The sequence below is a fragment of the Podarcis raffonei genome, chromosome 9 (assembly GCF_027172205.1).
Source record: "Podarcis raffonei isolate rPodRaf1 chromosome 9, rPodRaf1.pri, whole genome shotgun sequence".
In the NCBI taxonomy this organism is placed as follows: Eukaryota; Metazoa; Chordata; class Lepidosauria; order Squamata; family Lacertidae; genus Podarcis; species Podarcis raffonei.
In genome coordinates this window covers 5,311,795-5,336,753 of record NC_070610.1, presented here as the reverse complement: position 1 = coordinate 5,336,753, position 24,959 = coordinate 5,311,795, and the positions used below count along the sequence as shown (strand labels likewise).

Below are 24,959 nucleotides of genomic sequence, written 5' to 3'. Positions count from 1 at the left end.
AACGCAGGGGGTTTCCATAAGCGCCAATGTTGATTAGACTTCCCACTCTGGATTTTCAGACACTGGAAGGCCCACTCTTCCAGGAAAATTACAGGGAGTTGCAAAAGAAGAAAAGAAAAGAGAAATAAAAAGGTGAAATATGAAAGTCTACATTTGCTCCATGGTTGTTACCTTCTCTTTGGCGTTAAGCAGTGCTCCCGAGCAAATGGTAAGTGTGCCTCTTCGTCTTCTTCCCACAACATTATCATAAACCTGCTTGTTTAGAAGTATGCCCCACCAATATTTAAAGAACATACTCCTTAGTTAATGTGCTGTAAATGTCCCGAAACCGAAACGTGTTTTGGCACTGGTGTACAATGCATTTAAAAAGTGCAGCAAAGAACCTTAAGCATGGCCGCCCTGAAACTGGAGGCCAGAGCATAGACTCAAGGAGGACTTTCATCGAATTGTAGAGTTGGGAGGCACCTGAGGGTCATCTAGTCCAACCCCCTGCAGTGCAGGAATGTCATCTAAATTATCCTTTGCACACCTTCCAGTTTGTCACTATCCTTCTTAAATTGTGCTGCCCAGAACTGGACACAGTAATCCAGGTAGGGCCTGACCAAGGCAGAAGAGAGCAGGACTATTACTTCCCTTGATGCTATTCTTCATGCAACCTAGAATAATATTAGCTTTTTTGCCACTGTATCCCCCTGTCGACTCATGTTAAGATTGTGGCCTACGAAGATCCTTATCACGTGTACTACTGGCAAGCAAGGTGCCCCTCATCTTATATTTGTGCAGTTGTTTGTTTGTGCCTAAGTGTATAACATTTGCCCCTATTGAAATTCATTTTTAGTTTGGGCTCAGTTCCCCAATCTGTAAATGTCATCTTGAATCCTCGTTCTGTCTTCTGTGGCATTTGCCATCCCTTCTTGTTTGGTGTCATGTGCAAATTATAGGCTCATCCCCTCAAATCCTTCATCCACATCTTTATATAGATGTTGAACAGGGCTCCCAACTGCAAGGCATTACCAAATGTATTAATAGGCCTAGAACAAGGTTTATGTCTGTGAGAGAAAGGCAGAAACTAAAAGCTGCCATAGGTTGCTGCCTCGGTGCCTCAGGTGATTGAGTTGTTTTTAAAAGGCAATCCCTGGCTGCTCTTCTGCCAATAGGAACTTTGTATTGAGAAAATCTTCTATAAAAGCAAACTTGTTCTTCATTGTTTTATTTGTAGGAAGGAAGGAACAGTCCTGGTACTGAGCCAGGAGAATCCAGACATGAAGTTCATCACTCCAGAGGTACCAAAGATGCTTTAATGTGCCTCACAAACAAACTAAGCCTTCCTTCCTTCCTTCCTTCCTTCCTTCCTTCCTTCCTTCCTTCCTTCCTTCCTTCCTTCCTAGCTTGCTTTCACAGCATGTAAAATTGCTCACTGGACGGCTTCCAAGATGGATTCCAAGATGTGATTCCAAGGGTTATTTCCATGATCCAGCTGAACTGATACGGCAAACTGGTTGCAACTGAGGCTGGATTCTCAGCGAGAGCCATCCTGCTTAGTTCTCACAATATGAGAAGGGGGTCAGCAACCTTGCCTTCCTCACCACAAGGTGGCACCCCAAGACCTTGCAGGGCCCCCTCATTGCTTCTCCTCTGCAGCACCTCTGGCTGGGCTGAGGAGGTCTTCAATTCACTTGAAGTGCTTCATTCCTCAGTTCTGCTCCCAGCTCTGGTTCGCCCACATTATTCATGGCTGTGGAAATGGATAGTCTCTCTGCTTCTAGGAACCTCATGGCGGTGGGCGACATATGCCCAATATACTGCAGTCCCTCCAATATAATGAACTTCCTACTGTCATTTACTCACTAGAAAAATATTAGGGTTCATCATTTATGCTCTTGGAGGTCAGAGGCAGCATACTTCTGAACATGCACTGCTGGGGACCAGGCCCATGCAGAGGGGAGGGGGCACCCAGAGGGCGGGGTGGAGCGCCAGGGACCGGCTGCATTTTTGTTTGAGTTTATACTTTATTCTAACAAGACTCCTACCCAGGGGCGTAGGAAGGGGGGTGCAGGGGGGTGGTCCACCCCGAATGTCATAGAATAGAATCATAGAATCATAGAATCATAGAGTTGGAAGAGACCACAAGGGCCATTGAGTCCAACCCCCTGCCAAGCAGGAAACACCATCAGAGCACTCCTGACATATGGTTGTCAAGCCTCTGCTTAAAGACCTCCAAAGAAGGAGACTCCACCACACTCCTTGGCAGCAAATTCCACTGTCAAACAGCTCTTACTGTCAGGAAGTTCTTCCTAATGTTGAGGTGGAATCTTCTTTCTTGTAGTTTGGATCCATTGCTCCGTGTCCGCTTCTCTGGAGCAGCAGAAAACAACCTTTCTCCCTCCTCTATGTGACATCCTTTGATATATTTGACATTTATATATGTCATCCTTGGGGGGTTCAGCACTTACCGCGGGGCCTGGTCTGCAGGGCGCCTGAGCCACACGTCTCTCTTGGGAGTGACACAATGGCTCGGAGTCCTGCACTGCCCGAAACAGCAGCGTGGGGCTTGCGTCTGCCAGGCAGACTCCGTGGGCAGCTCACTGAGCCACCCCCATGGCGGATCGCCACACCGCCCCCCAGACGGATCGCCGTGCTGCCCCTGTGCGGCGCCCCTGTGCGTGGATTGCCGCAGCGTCCCCGTGGGCAGCTTGCCCTGCCCCTGCCGCTCCGGGTGCCAGAGCAGCTAGCTACGCCCCTGCTCCTACCCTGGGCCTCAGACAAGCTGCACATGGGCCTGCTGGGAACTGCAGAAAGGGAGAAGGTCCAGGTTTCCCACAGGCACCTTGTTGGTCATGGTGATGGAGCAGATGGGCTGGAGGCAGGAACATCTTCATATGCTCTCCAGCAATGTTTTTTTTAATGCATAAATAAATAAATAAATAAATAAATCTTAATGTGCTATTTGCATTTTTTTTAAAACTGCAGAAAAATGCTTTGATGAAACTCTGCATGAATATTTTGCAACTGGAGAAAGCTGGCCAAGAATCTACCAAGGGATAGTGCAGAAATGCACATGCGTTAACAAGCTAATTAACTGCCAATATGCACAGCACACAGGTATTTCTATACTGCATGCTTTATTTTAGTATGTTTGCTAATCTGTTTATATGTAGTCCAGTGAAATGATAAAAAAATAAAACGATTGAGACACAGAAGTTGAATTGCATTAAATAATGCATAGAGTAGTGAAGAAGTCATACTCTCAGCCTTAAATCACTTACAGCAATTAAAAGGTATGCATCTTAAAATGTAATCTGTGAAGTGGCTGCGTGATAGTAATTTCAAGTATTCTCTTAAGTTCCCTGAAAGGATTTTATCTTCTTCACCTCCTTTTCAGTTTTCAAATCCTTAATAATTTACCCTAACTGTACTGGACTTTCTGGATAATGTGCTGCTCACAGGTTGAATTTGACCGAAAGTTCTAAAAGTTATTCAACAATTTAAGTGGTTTTGTACCAGATCATGGGCACCACTTCAGAATAGTTGGTGGTCCTGCCTTCACAAATGAATTTTTCTAGGCACAATCATTTTTGTATCATTTTTTGCACCCCCTGCCTCTGCCCTGCTCCATACACGGGAATCCCATGGCGCTGCCTCCATTAGCAGCCTCCCTATGTTTGAAGAGCTCTCCACTTGGGAAGGTGGCATCCGCCCAATGGGCAGAGGGAGGTGCTGGGTGGGGTCCTTTGTTTCTTTGCCCTCTCCTGGGTTTATATTTCCTCACTCGGCTCCCCACCCAAGCCACAGTCACTTTAAAAAGGCTACAGGGGGGAGTGGTCCTTTCTCCTTCTTGGCAAGGATCATTGATGCTATGGAGAGTGGAAAGAAGGAGGAGAGGCTTTAAAGCCCCTTTCTGAACTGCAGCACCAGCTTCCTTGCCTGCAAGAAGGGATAGACAACCAGAAATGCTGTGCACTTTCTCCTCTCTTGGCAAAAAAATTTAGGAAATTGCACGTCCTGCTGATTGCCTCTGTGAAATGGCTGTTTCAGTCACTTTAGGACAGACACTCTGCAATGTGTATGTGTTTTTTGGGGGGAGACAGTGGGATCACAAGGGGGCAGGGGGCGGTGCACCCCAGGTGCCATGACTGGAGGGGTGACAAGAAGACACCCCGTGTGGTACTCGTCCCACCACCCTGGGCGCGGTGGTGTGAGCAGCCATTGTGCTGCCGCAGCCGCATGTAGAGGATCTTCTGTTCGCGGCTTCAGCTGCAAGCATAGGATCCCACTACCGTCCATACACCATTCAAGCGGCGCCAGCGACAAACCGCTATGTACAACACATGCGCGGTGTCACGCGCATGCACTGTACATAGTGGTTTGTCACTGGCACTGCCCAATCAGAGGATCGGTCCACTGCCGCTGCAGCCGTGAGCAGAGGATCCCGCCACTGTCCGTATGATGTTCAGGTGGCGCCGGCAGCAAACTGCTATGTACAATGCATGTGCAGTGTCACACGCATGCATTGTACATAGCGACGCCACACATGCGCCCTAAGTAGCGACGCCATGCATGCATCGTATGTAGACACCACACATGCATTATACGCAGCGGTGCAGCGCGTGTGCAACCAGCGGTTTCCCCCGCCCCGGGTGTTGGTTAGCCTTCGTTCACCCCTGGGGGGGGGAGGAGACTAAATAGTGCAGCGGAATTGTGTGCCTGAAATAGGGGTTGCGGGTTGCTGCTGCTGCTGCTGCTCCCTATAAGCAGTGTGTGCATGTGTATGCATATGCGTACAGAGCTTTGTGTGTGCCCACATGGAGGGCACTGCTGCTTTCTGGCTGGTGGTGAGCTCCTTGGGAGGAAAAGCAAGCTTATAAATGTAAAAATTAAATTAAAATGGGGTGAGTGGAGTAGGAGAGGGGGAAAGTATACAGTGGTACCTCGGGTTAAGTACTTAATTCGTTCTGGAGGTCCATTCTTAACCTGAAACTGTTCTTAACCTGAAGCACCACTTTAGCTAATGGGGCCTCCCGCTGCCGCCGTGCTGCCGCCACCGCCGCCCGATTTCTGTTCTCATCCTGAAGCAAAGTTCTTAACCCGAGGTACTGGGTTAGCAGAGTCTGTAACCTGAAGCGGTTACAGACCGATATATAATATCGGTTTATGAACTTAATCTGTTCTGGAAGTCCGTTCTTAAATCAAAATCAAAGCTGTTCTTAAACTGAGGTGCACTTTCCCTAATGAGGCCTCCTATCGCCGGTGGCCTTCCATTGTCCGACTTCCGTCCGTAGACCAAGGTAAAGTTCGCAAACCAGGACACTACTTCCTGTTTTGCTGAATTCGTACACCAAATAATTTGTAAACAGGGCTGTTCTTCAACCGAGGTACCACTGTATTGTTTTGGTGTGTTCATGGTCAATCATGGTGCAGCCACTGAAAGTCCCAGGGTTTCCTCCTCCCTCAGACTCTTATACCTGAGTCTTTTGGATTTTTAAAGTATTTTTCAGGGAGGATATTATTCTATTCCAGTTACAATTCAACTGACATTATGTATCTCAATCTCTATATGTATTCTGTGAGACTCTGGGGATAATATGGGTTTGGTCCAGTTTTAATTTGCCTTTGGATTTTCCTACTAGTAATGTGCGCCTCAGCATTTATCACAAAAACACTTTAGGCCGTTTCTGTGGGTATTGTGTGCATGTTAAGGCTTACCTTCCAGGCAGAGGTTCACACGTTAATGCTCTGTGTCCAAGGACCCTTTTTCTTGCTCTGGAGCTTTAAAACCCGCTCTTTAAAGGTTAAATGTCAATTCAGGTTTTCCATGGATTGACATTTGCCCCAACTGAACTTTAAAGAGCGAAAAGAGAGAGGCTGCTCAGACACAGAACTTTAAATTGCATCCACGCTCAGAAAGAGCAGAGGAAAGGTAAGTGTGGACAAACCTTCAACTGGAGCAAACATCAATTCAGAAAACCTGAATTGACATTTGCTCCGATTCAGCTTTAAAGAGCGAGTTTTTGTGGGGGAAACTGGGGTGTGGGGTAGGAAATGCTTGGACACAGAGTGTTAAAGTGCAGGCTTCTGCCTGGACAGAGCAGGACAGTGTGGATAAGTCCTCTACTTCACTTTGCAGGCTGCACCGTCAATCCATGCCCCCATGGCAGTACTTGCAAGAAGATCGTCTTCACTAACGAAACAGTCTGTGACTGCAAAACACCCTGGGCAGGAAAACACTGCAATGTTGGTGAGTTGTATTCAACTTTCACTCAGTTTGGATCTTGCCTTCCACAGAATTTAGGCCCCATTCACCAAGGCTTATGCTATATCCAGGACCCTTCTATGAGGTATTCATAATTTATTTATTTTTGGAATTTGATAAACAGCTCCCTGCTCCTTGGTGCTTGATTCCCAGAGCTGAATGGACTAGATTTAAAATTACTGGAACTCTGGACTCTCTTGTGGCACAGCTTGTCTGTCAATATGGACATTTTATTTACTCATGTTTATTTTTAGGCTGCTTTACAGAAGCCTTTATCTGCTCTGACTTCTCAACATGGCTTACAATATAGTATTTAAAACCTACCAAGCAGGGCCACTGCTGCCAATCTTAAGGCATAGTCAAGTCCATATAGAAGTAAGCAGCCCTTTAACTAACCTGACTCTTAGGGCTCTTTAGGGCTTTAAAAGCCAAAACTAGGACTTTGAATTGGGCCCAGGAGCATCCTGGCAACCTGTGCAACTGGTATAGAGTTTATGTCATATGCTTTGACTAACCTGGCAAGCACCTTGAGCAGCTGGATTCTGTACCAGTTAAAGTTCCCAAGTTCTGTTCAAAGACAGCCCTATGTAGTCTGTCCTAATGCATGCATGCCTACAGCAGGGTCTACCTTTTCTAGTGTTAGGAGAGCTTCCAGCTCAAGTGAATGGGATTGAAATTATCATTTATGGTTTTGGAGTTCAAAGGCTTTATTCATGCAGGAAAAGATTTATCTTGAAAGGAACTACTTACAGAATGAGAGTTGAAAGAGAGAGAGATAGCAGACTTTTGTCTCAAACTGGGAGAGAAAAAAACAAAATGGCTAAGCTTTTAGGGGCAGAGTTAACTTGGACAGATAGGAAAGGTTGGCTAGATTACTAGACAAACAGTCTAGTGGATGGCAAGGGTGGGGTGGGGACAGGGGGTGGGCAGCAGCCATGCCTTCCCCACTCCTCATAGGGTTGACTTCTAGAACTATCCCATATGCCCAACCTTGTCAGATGGTCTAGAAACTGGATTAGGTTGGATCCAAATCACCCCTCTTTGCCACCAAGCCAACAACTTCATGCTTTTTCTACAGTCTGGTGGACAAAATAACAACTGATTAGGCTGGGCAAGGAGTCTAGCTAGCTAACCAGATATTTGCTTCTTACAATGACCACTTTACTCTTCATTCACTGTGTTGGGCCATCACATTTAACCTGCTTTTTCAGCACCTTAGCTGACACAGTTGCTCTCCCTTTGGCTATCATCTAAACCCCAGCTGTAAAGAGGGCCAAAAAGCAGAGGAGAACCCACTACCACCATGACCCAAGCTGCCCTGAAGTCCTTGTATTTTCATTGTCATATTCATTGTTCATCCACAAAAGATCATTAAATATATATATATTGTGCAGATGATGTGAAACTTTGCAGATAAGAAACAGCAGCTCTTATTGTTTACCACTAGGTGGCAAAATCCAGCAGAATTTAATGCTTTAAAAGGGAGAAAAGTAGTAAGACTAAGAACAGCTGCAAGAACAGAGATACATTTTTAGGCAAACATGGTGAAATAAAACTGCTCAATTCTCAGAGTTTGCTAAATACTCAACAAAGCAACAGAACTACACCATGCTTGCCATTCATAGTTCTTCAGACATATTGCATAAAAAAGAGTGGGTCATAGGTTTCAGCTGGGGCTGATAACATCGGCATCACCTTTCCTTGGACAGTCAGGTGTGCTTATAGTGAGAACAGGATCCATTCTATCCAAGCTGTGTACTGTACAGCAGCACACAATGCCACAAGTGGTCCTGCCCTGGGAAATGTAGCTTCACCAAGGGCTGCTGCAATGTGAAGGCAATGATGTTCTCTCCCAGTGGCCTACAGCCAGGTCCACAATCAACAGTGCTGGCCCAGAAAATAGAGCTGAAAGGAGAAGATGGCTGGAAAAAAGGGGGTGGTGAAGAGAGGGTGGGTGGGACTAGGGTCACATTGACATGTGGGGGGTGGGGTAGGACAAATTTGGATCACCTCAATATTCCGAAATGTTTCCCCGTTTTTCTGGAAGCAGCTTGGGTCATTTCCAACACAAGCTGCCTTATCACTCAGTGGTGTAGCATGGGAGGTCAGGGGAGCTGTTGCCCTGGGCACAAAGTTGGGGGGGCAAAATTCCAAAAGAAAAATAAACCACTCTGAGGGTTTGGTTTGGTTTGGTTTTTTAAAAAATCAAGTGATATAAAAATGGTAAAATTAATAATAATAATAATAATAATAATAATAATAATAATAATGATGATAATAATAATAATGGCTGCAACCACTGGATCCTCCCCTTTACTTGCTGGGAAGATACTTCCCCACCACCACCACTGCCTCCATCCAGCCCTGAAAGGGTTAGAAGGTGCAATACTTGCCTTTCCTTGGGTACTGGCAAACCACGCTATGCCACTGTTATCACTAACTTATATATTGGTTAGTCATAAATAATGTGTGCCCATATGGACCAAGAGAGAACCAGTGGCTGGAGTGTTGGGCTAGGAAGTGGGAGACCAAGGTTAAAATAGCCATAAAGCTCACTGCCGACCTTGAGCTAGTCACTGTCTCCCAGCCTGACTTACCTCACAGGACTGTTGTCATGACAAAATGCAGAGAGAGAGATCACTGCACGCCACCTGGAGCTCCTTGGAAGAATGGCAGGATATAAAAGTGATACACAAACACACACACACGTGTGTGTGTGTGTGTGTGTGTGTGTAAATAATAAGTGGATAGGTAAAAGGTAAATAGGCAGTGCTTTTTTTCTTAAAAAAATGTTTAGGAGTACTCTCATTTTCCTACTCATACTGAAATACTGCCCCTCTATGAGTTCAAACTTAGATTCACAAAATGTTTAGGGGTATGCATATCCTTGCGTCCTCCCAGAAAAAAAGCACTGTAAATAAGTAAAGGACCCCTGGACATAGTCAATGGCAACTATGGGGTGTGGCACTCATCTTGCTTTTCAGGCCGAGGAAGCTGGCATTTTTCCACAGACATGTGGCTGTGGAAAGGGTCATGTGGCCAGCATGACTAAACTGCTTCTGGCGCAACGGAACACTGTGACAGAAACCAGAGCGCACAGAAACACGGTTTACCTTCTCGCCACAGCGGTACCTATTTATCTACTTGCACTGGTGTGCTTTCGAACTGCTAGGTTGGCAGAAGCTGGGACTGAGCAACGGGAGCTCACCCCATTGTGGGGATTTGAATTGCCGACCTCCCGATCGGCAAGCCCAAGAGGCTCAGTGGTTTAGACCACAGCGCCACCCTCTCCCTCACAGAAATAAGTGGATAATGTTATGCTAGCAGATGTTTACTTAAGACTTCTGTATGTTTATCCAGGTCCTAGCCAACTTTGCTATTCTGGTAATGGGACAGACTACAGGGGCATTGAGAAAAAGACAATTTCTGGAGATAATTGTCTGCCATGGAATTCAGATCTCCTTTACCAAGAGCTTCATGCTGACATAGTTGAAAACCCTGTGCAACTGGGACTGGGACCACATTCATACTGCCGGTAAGAAAATTAGCTGGTAGATAGAGGAAAATACAAGTAAAAATAGAGACATTTGTGGGTTACACCCTGGTTCTCACCCCAGTGACTCTCTGATCGCACACATATATGCACATGCACAGATATTCTTCTCTACTTTGATAGATGTGCGGTATTCTGTGTTAGCAAAGCCACTTGAATAATGCAGACAGAAACCAGAGAGAAAATTGGGTTTAGAACTGAAGGTATGTGAAGAAAACCAAAACTTGCATAAGAGGCAAAAATGGTGGGGTTAGTGACAAAAGCAATGTTCACCAAACATTAAGGGGCAAATGTTTTTTCTTTCCCGTTAGAAACCCAGATGAAGACAAGGAGCCATGGTGCTACACAGTCAAAGAAAACTCAGTATCTTGGGAATACTGCAATGTTACTTTATGTCGTAAGTAACATTTTGCATCCATGGGGCTTTTTGAAGTTAGCATATGCAAAGGAAGAAGTGAAATTAGTAAATGTAAGGGAGGAACAAGTCTCTTTCCCCTTCCATATACAGGTCATGTGCCATTTCTTATGTTTGAGGTCAGAATGTTCTGGAGCAGATAACAGCGGGTACAACAGCTCCATAGATAGTCCTGTCTGTCTCCCCCAGCCCAGCCCAGTATAATATGCCTCCCCTTCCTCTCCAGACCAAGTTCTGCTGCTGTTCTGTAAAGATAAATCCTTAAAGACTTCTGTGCTCACCGTGTCAGTTCTCATGCAAGGCTGACTTGGGGCATTCAGCCTGCCCAATTCTGCTCCTGGGGAAGGACCGAGAGACTAAGAGATGGATTTGTATGAGGTTGTGTGCGCATGATGTGGTTCTGAAGGACTGGGGTGCATCTGGCTGATAAGTGCTTGAGTCTGAGACCCTATTCACTAGTATGAATAAAATAGCTCAATCCAACCCAAGTCCAGCAACAAAGGAAGATAGCACTACAGGGAAGGGAAGCACAATGCTAACATCGAAGGCTGAACTAGGAATGACATAAGCAGGGTGATTCTACCCCTCCTATGCAGTTTTGGACTCTGATGTTAGTGGGATGGCATCAGGTTGAGCAGCAAGCAGGAAACGCCCAGAATGAGAAGATGCAGCCTAAACTAAGCTGCTCCACTTCTGCTACGCCACTCTGAAGACGCCATAATCAGAAAAGAGCTCTTTGCCTTGTAATCATATTTCTGTAGCTATTTAAAGTAAATAGTAAAGATTCAGTAGTAAAAATGGGTAAAAGATTAAATATGTCTGTTCTTCACTCAGGGAGCAGAAGAAGGCGGCCGCCACCCCCGCCCCCACCCCCGGAAACTTTTGATGACTTTGCCGTGGTCCAGAATTTATGTGGGAGAAGACATAAGAAGCGAAACTTCTTAAGACCCAGAATTATAGGAGGATCTTCCTCCTTGCCAGGATCACATCCCTGGCTGGCCGGCATATATATTGGGAGAAATTTCTGTGCTGGAAGCCTTCTTCGTTCTTGTTGGGTGGTGACAGCTGCACATTGTTTGGCTGATAGGTAGAGCCTATGCTTTGATTTCATCTGAAATTCACTGCACGTGCCTCAAAATGCTTTTAAATCAAACAAAATGTTTCAAGTGAGACCCCTGAGCAAAGATGGAATGAAGTTTGAGGCAAGAATCCCTAATGCTCAGAGCCTCTAGAAGCAGGTCCTGGGCCCTGGGAAGCAATAATACAAAGATAAAGCTTCTTAGCATGTGCACTAGCCTGCAGGTATCACAAAGACTGTAAAGGAATTGTGTTTTATATAATGGGACTCTCAGAACTTTTTATATTTTGAAACAGTATTTAGCAGTTTGGAACAGCAAGCATAAATAAAAAGCAGTTCCCAGAAGGTGCAGCTGATGTTATATTAAAGAAGCAATGTCAGGAATATAGCGAAACCCAACTCCCATCTATCAGAGCGGGGGGAACTGAAACTGGCTGGCAGCTGGATCCTTATTTTCCCCACCCTCTGTGGCCAAGTTTGACAAGTATGGTGTGCATCACTTTGGAGTCCCAACAAACTGCTGATTGCTAGGACTTTAAAGCTCTTTTCACAGCTCTCTGCTGATCATCAGGGGACCAGCTGATTGTCGGTACTTGCAGAGATGTGTGTGCATTGCTTTGAAACTCTGATGCTTCAAAGTGCCACACGCTGCTCTCTGTAAGCTCCAATGAGCTCCTGAACAATGGGGCTTCCAAACAGCAATGTTGGGCACTATGCACAGGGCTTTACAGATGCAACCCCACTTTTGACCCAGTCATGTCTTTATCTGCTGCATACCTGATGTTACATATTCTACAGTTTAAATCTAGAATCATAGTAAAGTTGGAAGGGAGCCCAAAGGTCATGTAGTCCAACACCCTACAATGCAGGAACCTCTGCTAAAGCATTCATGGCAGATGGTCATCCAACCTCTGCTTAAAGGAGAGTCCACCACCATCTGACGAAGTCTGTTCCACTGTCAAACAGCTCTTACCATCAGAAAGTTCTTTCTGATGTTTAATTTGCATCTCCTTTCTTGTAACGTGAAGCCATTGGCTTGGATCCTACCATTTGGAGCAGAAGAAAACAAGCTTGCTCCATCTTTCATGTGACAGCCCTTGAGACATTTGAAGATGGCTCAGATATCTCCTCTTAGTCTCCTCTTTCCCAGACTAAACGTACCCAACTCAACCACTCCTCATAAGCCTTGGTTTCCAGGCCCTTTATCTTCATGGTCACCCTACTCTGCATACAATCCTGCTTGTCAATATCCTTCTTAAATTGTGGTGCCCAGAACTGGACACAGTACTCCAGGTGTGGTCTGACCAAGGCAGAATAGAGCTGGACTATTACTTCCCTGGATTCTATACTTCTGTTGATGCAGCCTAGTATAAAATTAGCTTTTTTGCTGCTGCATCACATTGTTGACTCATGTTAAGCTTGCAGCCTGCTAAGATCCTTGGACACTTTTCACATGTACTACTGGCAAGCCAGCTGTCCCCCATCTTATATTTGTGCAGCTGGTTTTTCATGCCTCGTTCTCCAATCTGTCAAGGTCATATTGAATCCCCATTGTGTCTTCTGCAGTATTAGCTGTCTCTCCCAGTTTGGTGTCATAGAATTGTAGAGTTGGAAGGGACCCTGAGGATCATCAGCAAATTGGATGAGCATCACCTCAAGTCCTTCATCCAAGTCTTTACGAAGACATTGAACAACAATGGGCCCAGGACAAAACCCTGCAGCACCCCACCTGTCACTTTTCCCCAATATGTTGAGGAACCATTAGTGAACACTCTTTGGGTTTGGCCAGTCAACCAGCTACAAATCCACCTAACAATTGCCTCATCTGGCCCACATTTCACCAGCTTCTCCACCAGAATATCACAGGGGACTTGAAATCAAGAAATGCTATGTCTAAACCATTGCCCTGATCCACCAATCCTGTAACTCTATCAAAAAAAGAAATGAGATTGTTTCTTAGTAATCACGGCATCCTTTTCTAAGTGCCCACAGACTGACCATTTAATTATCTGTTCCAGGACCTTTTCTGGTATCAGTGTCAAGCTGACTGGTTGGTATTTATTTACCTGGGTCCTCTTTTTCCTCTTTTTGAAGTTGGGGACAACTTTTGCCTGCTTCCACTCTGCAGGAACCTAATCTGTTCTCCAATATTTCTTAAAGATTATAGACAGAAATTCTTAGATTACATCTGCAAGCTCCTTTAGTACCCCTGAGTGTAGTGCGCCATGCCCTAGAGAGTTCTACATTTCAAGTAGCTAGGTGTTCTTTTCCTATCTGGGGCTGCAGCTCCCTCCTTGTTGAGTACTACTTTATTTTGGGTTAAGAAAGAGGCAAAGAAGGTGTTGAGCAGTTCCACATTCTCTTTGTCATCCTATAGCATGTCTCTGTCTTCTCCATGCAGAAGAAGTACTACTTGCTTGTTCTTCCTGTTGATTCAGACATAGCCAAAGAAACCTTTCTTGCAACTGTTGGCTTCCACGGTGAGGTGCAAACCATCTCTTGCCAGAAGCCCCTCCTCAAGGAAGCGGAGACCATGGTCCAAGAAGCCAAATCCTTATTGACAACACCAACTGCTCAGTCAGTGGTTTACTTCTAGGATTTTCTTCTCTCTTCCTGGGTCACATCCTTCAACAGGAAGCAGTGGTGAAAAAGGCACCTGTGCCCTTCAGCTTCCTGCCCAGAGTCTTACGGTCCCTTGCTATAAGTTAAAGACTGTGGCTGGCAATCTCATTTGCATCCACATGAATCAGAAGGAATCAGTTCAGCACATCCTCACTAGTTCAGCAGCCCAATGGCAGAACTAAATCCACAGCATGGAAGCAAAGGTTATGTCAAACCAAGGTTACTTCCAGGTAACCCATTTACTGAGCATTCCTCCCAGTTTGTTTGTGGGGAGGTGATACAACATTCTGTTAAGCAGTTGCTATTCTGAATTTCCCCCTTCATTTTCCTTACAACAAAATGTTTTTTGGAAGCAAGTTTCTTGTGTTACCAAATGTTACTCTTCATTTGGCGAGCGTGGCTGTCATGGCCATTTCTCCTATTCCTCCTGCTGCTGCTGGGCTACTGCCTAAGTTTCAGTTGGCTTATAGCATCCCGACTGCAACTCACAACGTTACATTGGCACCCTGACACCCCAATCAAAATGTTATTTGCTGGGTCAGCCAATTTAAATATTATAATACAATAATATTCTGTTCCTTACCTATAGGAAGGAAGGAAGTATATTTGTTAAGGTCATAACAAAATCATTCAAATATACAGATAAATAAGAATAAAACATTTAAAATGCATCGTGTAGCTTAATACCATCATTCTCTTCATCATTTTCTTTCCTCTTTTCTTCAGTCCGCTGATGTCAACAATTCGAATTGTTTTGGGACAACATTTTTTTAATATGACAACAGCTGTTACTCAAGAATTTGATGTGGAGAAGTATTTCATGCACCCTGACTTCACAGTATACAACCCAACTGAAAATGATATAGGTGAGCCTTTTTCTTCTTTCTGGTTTAGTTTTAAGTGTGTGGACTGAGATGCAGCCAAGTGGGCAGTGATATTGCCATCCCTTCCACCCATCAGACACTGGAAGTGTAGCTCTGGCTCCCTGTGTCTGGCCAGACTGAACTGCAGGCGTTGTCCTCAATACGGCAATCCACTCAAGATCAAAATAGATCTGCTCTCCTTGCTGCAGAAAGCTTTTGATAAAAACCAGAACTTTATGATTCCACCCATTCCTAGTGGCAAAGTGCTTTTTTGAACAAAGGTGAGTGGCCAAAAAAAAGTAGTACCTGAAATCTCAGCTCTTCACTTGCAGGGCTGGGTCATCCGCGTCTGGTCATTGCTTGATGATTTCAAAATCAAGTGAACCAGTCCACAGTCACTTTCTGTGATCTTTTTTAAAAAGTTATTTTCTCTTGCAGTTTTAGTTAAGTTGAAGAAGGTGAATCAACGCTGTGCAGTGAAGTCCCAGTTTGTTCGACCAATCTGCCTGCCGGAAAAGGGAATGTCCTTTCCAGATAACCAGAAATGCCAAATTGCAGGATGGGGACACTTACATGAAAGTAAGTTAGAATATTGCTTTTATGTGTGGTACTGATACTGACCAGAGACATAACCAGATGTTCTAACTAGGCAAGACTTAGAACTATGATCACTTTAGTCTTCATGCAGATGATTTGTCAATTGAATCACTTCTTTGGCCAATCCAAGAACACATTTTAATTATTTTATTGACAGCATGATTTAGCTGTTTTGCTGAAATGTCCTTTGACTTTTGCCGCAGAATTCTAGCACAGTGCAGCATAAAGTATGGCACCTGCTTTCTAGACATTGCATCCAGTTTTAAAATGTAGTTTCTCTTTTGTAATAGCCACTAAATCCTCAGAGGCTGAAATGCGCAGGGACTTTTCTTTCCTACACCTGGTCCTGCACAGCGGCCCTTTGCCTTTCTGCCTACTACATGATCCAGGGGATATGGAGAGAAATGAGAATTGGAACCCTCAGAATAACTATAGGAAAGAAATAAGTGCTGGAGAGGAAAATTAGGGGCCAGAAAGAAATGCTTATGTGATGAAAAGGCAATGCCAGTCAACCATGACTGTGAATGGGATTATACAGGAATAATAATAATAATAATAATAATAATAATAATAATAATAATAATAATTTATATGCCACCCTTCTGACTGTCACTTCAGCAGTACAGTGGTACCTCGGGTTACAGATGTTTTGGGTTACAGATGCTTCAGGTTACAGACTCCGCTAACCCAGAAATAGTACCTCGGGTTAAGAACTTTGCTTCAGGATGAGAACAGAAATCGCTCGGTGGCGGCATGGTGACAGTGGGAGGCCACATTAGCTAAAGTGGTGTCCCAGGTTAAGAATAGTTTCAGGTTAAGAACGGACCTCCAGAATGAATTAAGTTCTTAACCCGAGGTACCACTGTGGTAGGCTAGGAAGGGTATTCTACAATAGTATGGCTTGGAGTCCAGTGTTCCTTTCTGATTCTCTGAGTTGGCTCAGTGAAATGCTCAGAAGTAAATGGAATATTTGTCAAGTTAAATGCTTAAGCACACTGCTGAAGCCCCTTCTTGCATAAGGCTTGGCCTGCCGGCCTCACCTGTGAAGAGCAAGAGTTAGAACTTGGCCACAGCTGTTTCCAGGGGAAGCCTATTTGGCAGGTTTTTTGGGCAGTGAGTGACTGAGCAGGCCAGCCCTGGTGGGAGGGCAATGATAGGGACAGCCCCCCCCAAGGATTTCTCCTTTGGGGTGTGATGAGGGTGAGAGCACTCCCCCGGGCGACTGCTTATGGGTGGGCTTGCTCCTAGGTGCGAAACTGAAGCAGCTGGACTAGGATGGGCAGTGGGGATGCCAGTTAACCTGGCTTCCAAGTGAGAATAGTATTTATTTGTCTGGTTGGTTGGTTGGTTGGTTGGTTGGTTGGTTTGCACTGATATCCCGCCTTTTTCTCCAAGTTGCTGAAGGTGGTGCACATGGTTCTCCCCCTCCTCACTCAATCCCACAATGACCCTGGCAGGTAGATGAGGCTGAGAGACACTGGACTGGCCCAAGGTCACCCAGTGAGTTTCACGACTGAGTAGGAATTTGAACCCTGGTCTCCCTGATCTTAGCCTAACCACTACACCACCCTGGGGAAAATGTGTCTGAGCATGAATCCAGCTCGCGAATATATAACTAGTGTGACTGCATTTTATTTTGCTATTTTATATTATTTTAATTTACTGCACTGATTGTACTTTTATTATTGTTATTTTTGCATAAATATTCCGTTCACAAGATTGGGGGCATCTGAGCCAAAACGTAGCATATAAACCATAACATAAATATGTAAACTATTACGGGTTGTAGCCAACTAAATTTTACTCAGAGGAGACCCTTTTAAATGGATCTGTTAGTCATATTCATTCATTTTGATTGGTCTCCTCTGAGTAGGACTACTGTTGAATCCAACCCTTGGGAGAGTGCTTGGCAAAGCACTTCAAACACTTCATGTTAATCTACTCTGCTCTAGTTAGAATTAATTGTTTTCTATACAATTTATTTCCACAGATTCATCCAGCTACTCTAAAGTATTGCAAGAAACATCAGTTCCGATCATCCCTGATTACAAATGTCAAAACTATGATGTTTATGGAGCTGACATTAGTGAAAATATGTTCTGTGCTGGTTACCTTGATGGTAAATCAGACGCCTGCCAGGTAATATTGAGTTTCTGCCTGAATTAAATTTGTACAAGAGAGTGAATGTGAATGTGAGAGTCCAAGGAATCCCTCTTGGCATTTCTGTTTTGCTCACACTTTGTTTTTTGGGTTTTTTGGGGGGGGCTGTGTAGGACATCTTTCCTGCCCCTTCCTTAGGGAAAGCAAAAAATATTGGGTTTGGTGTAAGTTCTCTTCTTAAAGGGGTGGTGGAGTAGCCTAGTGGAGCAGCCATCTCTGCTTAATGGGAGATAAATCGCTTTTGAAATGTAGACTATGGAGATGAGATTGAGACCTCCATTTCAAAAATCTGAACTCACCACTCCTAACCAGGTACGTGCTCTTGCACTAATCCAGAATGATAGAGAGAGAGTGTGATATATAGATATAGACTTGACTCCTCTGGAGATTGGAGAATTCCACATTTTAAGTGCTATTATGAGTCCTATCAACTCCATCATTTACTTTTTTAAAATGCATGGGCAGGGCCATCAATGGGTGCAAATCGTAAAAATGTCCAATTCCCAGAGGATATTCTTTTGTGAACTGAAGTGAAATATGTCAGTTCTACATGTAGGCATTCTTTGACGCCTGGGGTCTTGCCTCTCATTCGACTTCATTGCCTCCTGGAGTTTTTAGTTAGAGCTGAACAATTTATTGTCCTGCAGTTTTCTCAGGCTGACCCACAACTGAAAGTATTGAGGATCCACTCCAGATCTTGCATAGAAGTTGGGGGTTTTGTAGTATTAAAAAGGAAGGGTCTGTTAGTGCATTATTCTTGACCACTAGCTGAAGGATGCCAGTGTGTGGCAAGATGCCAACTGCCCCTGCCTCCAGCAACTATTCCACTATAAATGGTGAGCACCGAAAGGCCCTGCCCAAATATTCAAGGAAATACTCCAACCATATGAGCATTAATTATTTGGCCCAAACTATCTGGCAATTGTTTTGAAAGGCCTCTCAGTGTCCTGCACTGTTGGCAATTTATGACACTGGTAAGGAATATGAGCACGCTTGGTCCCCATTTTCTTATTTACATTTTTCCAAATTATTACACAGCTTGTATACCAGGTGGAATCTAGACACATATAAAAACCGCTTTGAAACTGCTTTTTTTAAAAAGCATGTTTAAAAATACATTGAATTTTCCATAAGGCTCACCATTGCCATCTAGTGTTACATTGTATATTGCGCTTAAAACACACTTAAAACGTTTTATTTGCAGCCGTATAGCTAGTCTCCTTTTGCAATGTTATTGAGCTTACAACAAGCAAAATTATTTCGTAAGACGCTGAGATTGTCATTTGCAAAACCTACGATAAATAAAATGAGCCAATCTTTCCAAATAATGGAAAGCATAGCAAAATACTTTTGTCCTTAAATTTATCTTTGAAACAGGGAGATTCTGGCGGCCCCCTGGCCTGTGAAAAGGATGGCGTATCTTACCTGTATGGCATTATCAGCTGGGGTGATGGATGTGGCAAAACTAGGAAGCCTGGTGTTTATACAAGAGTGACCAAATATGTGGACTGGATAAATGAGAAGATAAACCGGCTCCAAAAGAGCAGCCGTAGTTCCTTACCCAAATGAAGCATTTCACATTTTGCTGAATTATGGATTGCCACCGTCATTGTTTATAATGCTAACTGTTGTCATTAAAAGGTTCCACCTGTTTCTGCCATGTCTTTCTATCTACTTCACAATAATGGACTTGTTTCAGGGCTGGACAAAAGGATGATGAAGCCCTAAGCTGTCAGCTTAAAAGGTCCCAAAGCATTACCCCACAAAAAATGTGCATTATTCTAAAAGAAAGGACAATAGAAATAGAAATAAAAGTTTATATGTGTGTATATACAGGATATACACATATATTTTCACATAGGTGAGGATTCAACTAAAAACTAACAATCTAATTGAAACGTACACCTTGCAGCCAATTGTGTAAAACCTGAAATTTGGGGATTTGCTTGTTTGTTTTGTAATCAGAGTGTGGGAGCGGTCAGGATCAGGCACTGCACCATAGGGGTGGTACATAGGCATTATGGTCACCAGTAACTATGCCAGGGGCGGGCCAACCAAAGTTCTTGAGCTTTTTTTAGTTTTATAGGATTGAAGTTGCTGAGCTTTTTCTACAATTTTACCCCAGGACATATACTGCCATGGGGGCTGGATTAAATTGACTGGCGGGCCAGATTAGACCCCCAAATGGACTTTGGACATGCCTGAACTATGCTGTGGTTAACACTAGAGCTGAGCTGACATGGTCCTCTCCATTTTACTGCCCTATTTGGAAGCAGAGAAACAGGATAGGTATCAATAGAGCAAAACATTTGCAGAGTACTTACCTTGCTTTAACACTACCCCCTGTTTTAAAAGGACTCCCCCTCTCTCTTATGGAGAGAGAGAGATACTTCCTTCAGTGCAGGAAGTATGCCTCACTTGGCATTCTGGAAAACACTTGCAAGAGAGAATTACCGTATTTTTTGCACCATAACACTCACTTTTTTCCTCCTAGAAAGTAAGGGGAAATGTCTGTGCGTGTTATGGAGCGAATGCCTGCGGGTGGCGGGGGAGATCTGCTGCAGTCGTGAGCAGAGGATCCATGGTTCCCCTTCCTTCCCTCCTCTGTGGTTACAATGCATGGATCCACATGGATCCTCAGGATTTTTGCATTGGGCTACTCCAAACTCACTGTCAGATCACATGTCTGTGGCCACAGCATGAACCACAAAAATCGTATATCCACTATTTTGTTTAGAATATTTTTTTTCTTGTTTTCCTCCTCTAAAAACTACGTGCGTGTTATGGTCTGGTGCGTGTTATAGAGCGAAAAATACGGTATTTGCTGTACTGCAATTGTGGCTTCAACAAATTGAACAGGGAAGCATGAAGTCTACTCCTTTGAGCATGTGATCTAACATTTAACTAGTACAGAAGCCTAGCACTGCCCACACTCTAAGGCTTAGCTGCATGCAAGTGCTTGTGCAGGTCACGAACATGGAATATATCATAAATATTGATAGCAGGAATATCGATAGCAGCCGAAACTATGGAGATAAGGAATATTAGAGTAACACCCCCCCCATTGTCTAGAGAGGGACTTTCATGGTTTTCATCATGTACAAAAACTACTCTTCACTGCTACTGGTGGGGCTTTTTTGGTGGGGTACTGCTGCCCAACCACAGGTAAGCTAAAATTTGGATTTCAGTTGGGCAGACTATATGAGACCAGCAGTTAAGTCTGTGGTTGCCAGCAGATGAAGCACAGAATGAAGAGATTGGAAGATTAACATTTAATATTACCATAAGTATTTTGAAGCCCACTTTTTTCCATACAGCAATTAAAACACTCATGTTCGGGGTTGGCAGCCATAGCACAGTAGAGGAATAGTTCAAGGGTGACGGGAAAGAAAAATGGTTTATTTACTCTTCCTGAAGGCCTCCTTTCCAATGAGCCCTGAATCTAGTCAATTATGGGAGACAAAATAAGAAAAAATCTCTCTCCACTTCCTACACGCTAGGTATAATTTACCGTATTTCTCGCCCTATAGGGTGCACCGGCCCATAGGACGCACCTCGTTTTTTTGGAGGGAAATGAATAAAAAATATTATTCCCCCCCCCAGCTGCGGGGCTGGGGAAGCCTGAGCTTCCCCTGACCCCAGCCCCCAGAACAGGCTGCTATCCGCAAGCCTTGCGAGCCCGCGGGAACTCCCACCGGGCGCGCAAGGCTTGCGGACACCTGCGCGAAGCACGGGGTGCCCTCCGGAGGGTGCCCCATGCTTCAGGCTGAAGGCTGCTGCCCACAAGCCTTGCGAGCCCGCAGGAACTCCCGCCGGGCTTGCAAGGCTTGCAGATAGCTTCCTGAAGCCTGGAGAGCGAAAGGGGTTGGTGCGCACCGACGCCTCTCGCTCTCCAGGCTTCAGCGAAAGCCTGCATTCGCCCCATAGGACGCACACACATTTCCCCTTCATTTTTGGAGGGGAAAAAGTGCGTCCTATAGGGCGAAAAATAAGGTATATACCTCTATCATATCTCCTCTTACTGGCCTTTTGAGTAAAAAATGCCATGTGCCACCCCTCTGTTCATTTTGGCTGCCCTTTTTGAACCCGTTCCAACTCTACAATATCCTTTTTTTAATGTGAGGCAACCAAAACCCTACACCATAGATTTGCATAAGAGTATCATAATGTTGGCAGTTTTGTTTTTAATCCCACTCCTAATGATCCCTAGCATCTTCACTGAACTATCCACTGTGCCCCCAAGGTCACATTCCTGGTCAGTCACTGCGAGTTCAGACCCCATGAACATATACGATGTGAAAACAACCACTGCCAGGATTTCTCCACCACCTGGAGTGTTTTCACTGGCGCATGAGGATAACTGCTTATCTCCCTCTTCCTCAGTGATGCCCTCCTTCCCCAAGCTCACCCCCCCCCCATGAAAGCAGGAGAGATTTCCTCCTTGCAATGGGACACAGCTACCACGTCCCTGAAGGCCTTGACCACCAACCCCTCTGCTTCTCTCAGCCTCTCCAGGTCAGCCGAATGTTACCCCCTGACCTTTTCTATCTAGCAGGGAACAAGATGGAGGCTCTTGTACCTGAAATAGCAGATAAATGCAAGGGGAGAAATAGAGCTACAAATCTTTCAAGCTCTCCCAGTCTATCAGGACAGCAGTCGGAGGAGAACCTAAACAGACCAATCCACCAGCATTTTATTAAATTTAAAACTGCATACAGCCAGTGTTTAATTATTTTCCCCCATATTGTGCATGGTTGTCTCTTCTGCATCTCTTGACAGCCAATGTAGCCTAAAGGTCTGGAGTTTTTATACACCCTGAATGTGGGAAAAGTGTGCAGGATCAGGCCAAAGGCCCATCTAGTCAATCTTCCTGTTCTCACAAGAGCCAACTAGATGCCTCTAGAAAGCCTGCAAGCAACAGGGATTCAAGGGCATACTGGCTATCCTCTTTTGGTTTAAATCCCAAACCTCCTTGCAGCTGACCACACAACTGGTACTGTTTGGTGACCAGAGGCGTACCTAGGGGTCCCTTTCGCAAAGAGCTCTATTGGCAGCAGGGGGGTGGGGCATTACCGTATTTTTCGCTCTATAAGATGCACCAGACCATAAGACGCACCTAGTTTTTGGAGGAGGAAAACAAGAAAAAAAAATTCTGAATCCCAGAAACCAGAACAGCAAGAGGGATCGCTGCGCAGCGAAAGCAGCGATCCCTCTTGCTGTTCTGGCTTCTGTGATAGCTGCGCAGCCTGCATTCGCTCCATAAGACGCACACACATTTCCCCTTACTTTTTAGGAGGGAAAAGGTGAGTCTTATAGAGCAAAAAATACGGTACTTTACTGCAATAGTGATGCAAGTACTTGGTGTGTCTGGAAAGAGGGAAAGCTGGCGAGGAAGGGTGAAAAAAATCACACAACGATGTGCTGCGGTGTGAGAACGATAGGAAGCTTCTCCCGTGTTTGATTCTGTTGCAATAGCAGCGTCGCGCCGTCATACACTCCAGCGTCATACTGTCTCCAACGTCCTTGCCACTTCTCCTACTGCTCAGCTCCAGCTGTTGTCGAAGCTCATGACCATACACAGATAATGGGAGACTGATTTCAGGGGCAATTTTTTGCGCCAACCCTCTTCCTCTCTCCTTTGTTGGGGGCAGAGGAACTGTTCACTCATAAATCCGTTCTATCCTGTTTCTGCATTATTCTCGGGTTTTTAAAAAATAGACATGAAAAGCTACATTTAAATACTCTTCTTCTCGAAATATGTATCATGAAATTGCATTTTGATTAGTCTCCCAACAATGTAAGTACAACTGTTTCCACACCAGGTGATTTCTCCTCTCTGCCACCGCAGAGAGTGAGGCAAAGAAAATCAAATGATTTTTGAGTCTTTCCTTGCACTTTAGACAAAGTGGTCTAAGGACCTTTCATCCCTCATTTTTTCAAAGCTGCCGTGTGCTTTGAGAAGGGGACTGCATCTGCCCCTGGGAGTGAAGCAACATAACGGTGTGCTGTCATTTCCAGGGTCCCTGAACAGAAAATAGTTGGCTGCCCTAAACTGAGCATCCCAATTCGAATAAACTGTCTAGAATCTAGAAAAAAATTCACAAAGCAAGACCACATTTTATTTCATTAAGAAACACCCAGTTGTCTAGATGGCTCACCTCCTACACTGATTAAACTCTTCATAATTACATTATGGTTTTTTATTTACCTGGAAGGAAGAGGCAATCCTAGGATATGTAATTTCTGTAAAATAGATAAATATTGTATTTTCAGGAGCACTGCAAAAGAAACTAAACATTGGCTTTCGATATCATTTTCTCCAATAAATTCATCATTCTCTCTTGCAGTTGCAGGCTCTGAACTTGGATGATGTTCTGCTGATCCAGAATCCTTCTTACTTCCCTGCAAGTTTCTTCCATTGCCCTACTCAGTTTCTTTTGTTCCTCTAGCATTGCTTCCATTAACTTTAGTTTCTTCTTTTGAAAGCTACAACTCTGCATTTTCCTTTTCTTTATAGGCCTCTCTTCAGCTCTGAAAAGCAAACATTTCGGCATTAAATCTGCTTTATCACATGGTTGGGTAATATCTAATGTTCACCTGGACTGGGCAAAAGCAGGGCTGCTGTGTACATGCATTCACTTGAACTCAAGAAAAGCCTTCCATGCTGTGGGGACCCTGGCAAAGCAAGGGAACACTCCTGTAGTTTCTCAAATTTCTCTCAAACTTGTTGGGTATTCCATGCTCCCCTATAACCCAGCTGGAAGCATTATTTGATATACTCACCCAGCCCTTGGCATTGTTTTCACAGGGAATACTGTTTGACAGCACATCCCACCAACCCAAGTCCCAAGCCACCTCCCATCTGAAAATAATGCTTTATATAACATAGCCAGAGGGCTGGCTATGTTAGGCAGTATAAACAACATAGAGTCTTTGGCACCTTAAAGACTAGCAAGTATATTATGCCATATGTTTTAATAGACTACAGCCCACTTCACTGTAGCTGTTATCTTCTGTTAGTTGTATATGTACCTAGTGTGGAGAAAACAACGCAAGGAGTGATGGGAGAAAAGAAATGCAAAAAACCAAAAACAGTCTAATTGTATTGTTTAGAGTTTGGGGTGGGGTCAGTCTGGATGAAACCCTGGTTTGCCTTCCAGGCCTGCAATCCTAAGGGGATGTAAGGGGAAGCTTGACAAACTAGTTCCTTTGGCAAGGTGGGCTTTTCTCCTCCACCCCACCCAAACTGGCTGCTACATAGGTGAACAACAGCCAGAGTTGTGTGTGAGAATTGGAAGCTGGAGAAACAGAGATGTGCATGATCTGTGCCGGATCTTAAGTTGTGACAAGTGGAGGAACAAGATCTGTTGGGGTGTTAATACTGCTAACCCATCTTATGCTCAGGTTGTATATATGTGTAA

General features: G+C 44.5%; 2 protein-coding genes across 7 annotated transcripts in view; one reads left to right on the top strand and one right to left on the bottom strand.

The window, feature by feature from the left end:
* On the top strand, nt 1–19,273 carry HGFAC (HGF activator). The gene is made up of 11 exons (XM_053403008.1): nt 1–208; nt 1,220–1,283; nt 2,971–3,102; nt 6,125–6,235; nt 9,611–9,785; nt 10,115–10,200; nt 11,053–11,305; nt 14,645–14,784; nt 15,220–15,360; nt 17,369–17,517; nt 18,916–19,273. The coding sequence occupies exons 1-11, from the start codon at nt 140–142 to the stop codon at nt 19,105–19,107; spliced, it is 1,512 nt and encodes a 503-aa protein (XP_053258983.1). The 5' UTR covers nt 1–139; the 3' UTR covers nt 19,108–19,273.
* Nucleotides 19,274–23,635: 4,362 nt separating this feature from the next.
* The window catches only part of MSANTD1 (Myb/SANT DNA binding domain containing 1), a 31,208-nt gene continuing 29,884 nt past the window's right edge, over nt 23,636–24,959 (bottom strand). For all 6 annotated transcript variants that reach the window (XM_053403384.1, XM_053403380.1, XM_053403383.1 and 3 more), the window contains one exon: nt 23,636–24,069. In XM_053403384.1, the coding sequence (XP_053259359.1) occupies nt 23,829–24,069 (241 nt within the window). In that variant the 3' untranslated portion in view covers nt 23,636–23,828. The remainder of the gene's footprint in view (nt 24,070–24,959) is intronic.

Bases quoted from the DNA above. Each gene is read 5' to 3' on its own strand.
- HGFAC (XM_053403008.1), top strand. From the start codon at position 140: ATGAAAGTCTACATTTGCTCCATGGTTGTTACCTTCTCTTTGGCGTTA. The intron at 209-1,219 runs GTAAGTGTGCCT...TTTTATTTGTAG, and splicing joins GCAGTGCTCCCGAGCAAATG to GAAGGAAGGAACAGTCCTGG. The intron at 10,201-11,052 runs GTAAGTAACATT...TTCTTCACTCAG, and splicing joins CTGCAATGTTACTTTATGTC to GGAGCAGAAGAAGGCGGCCG.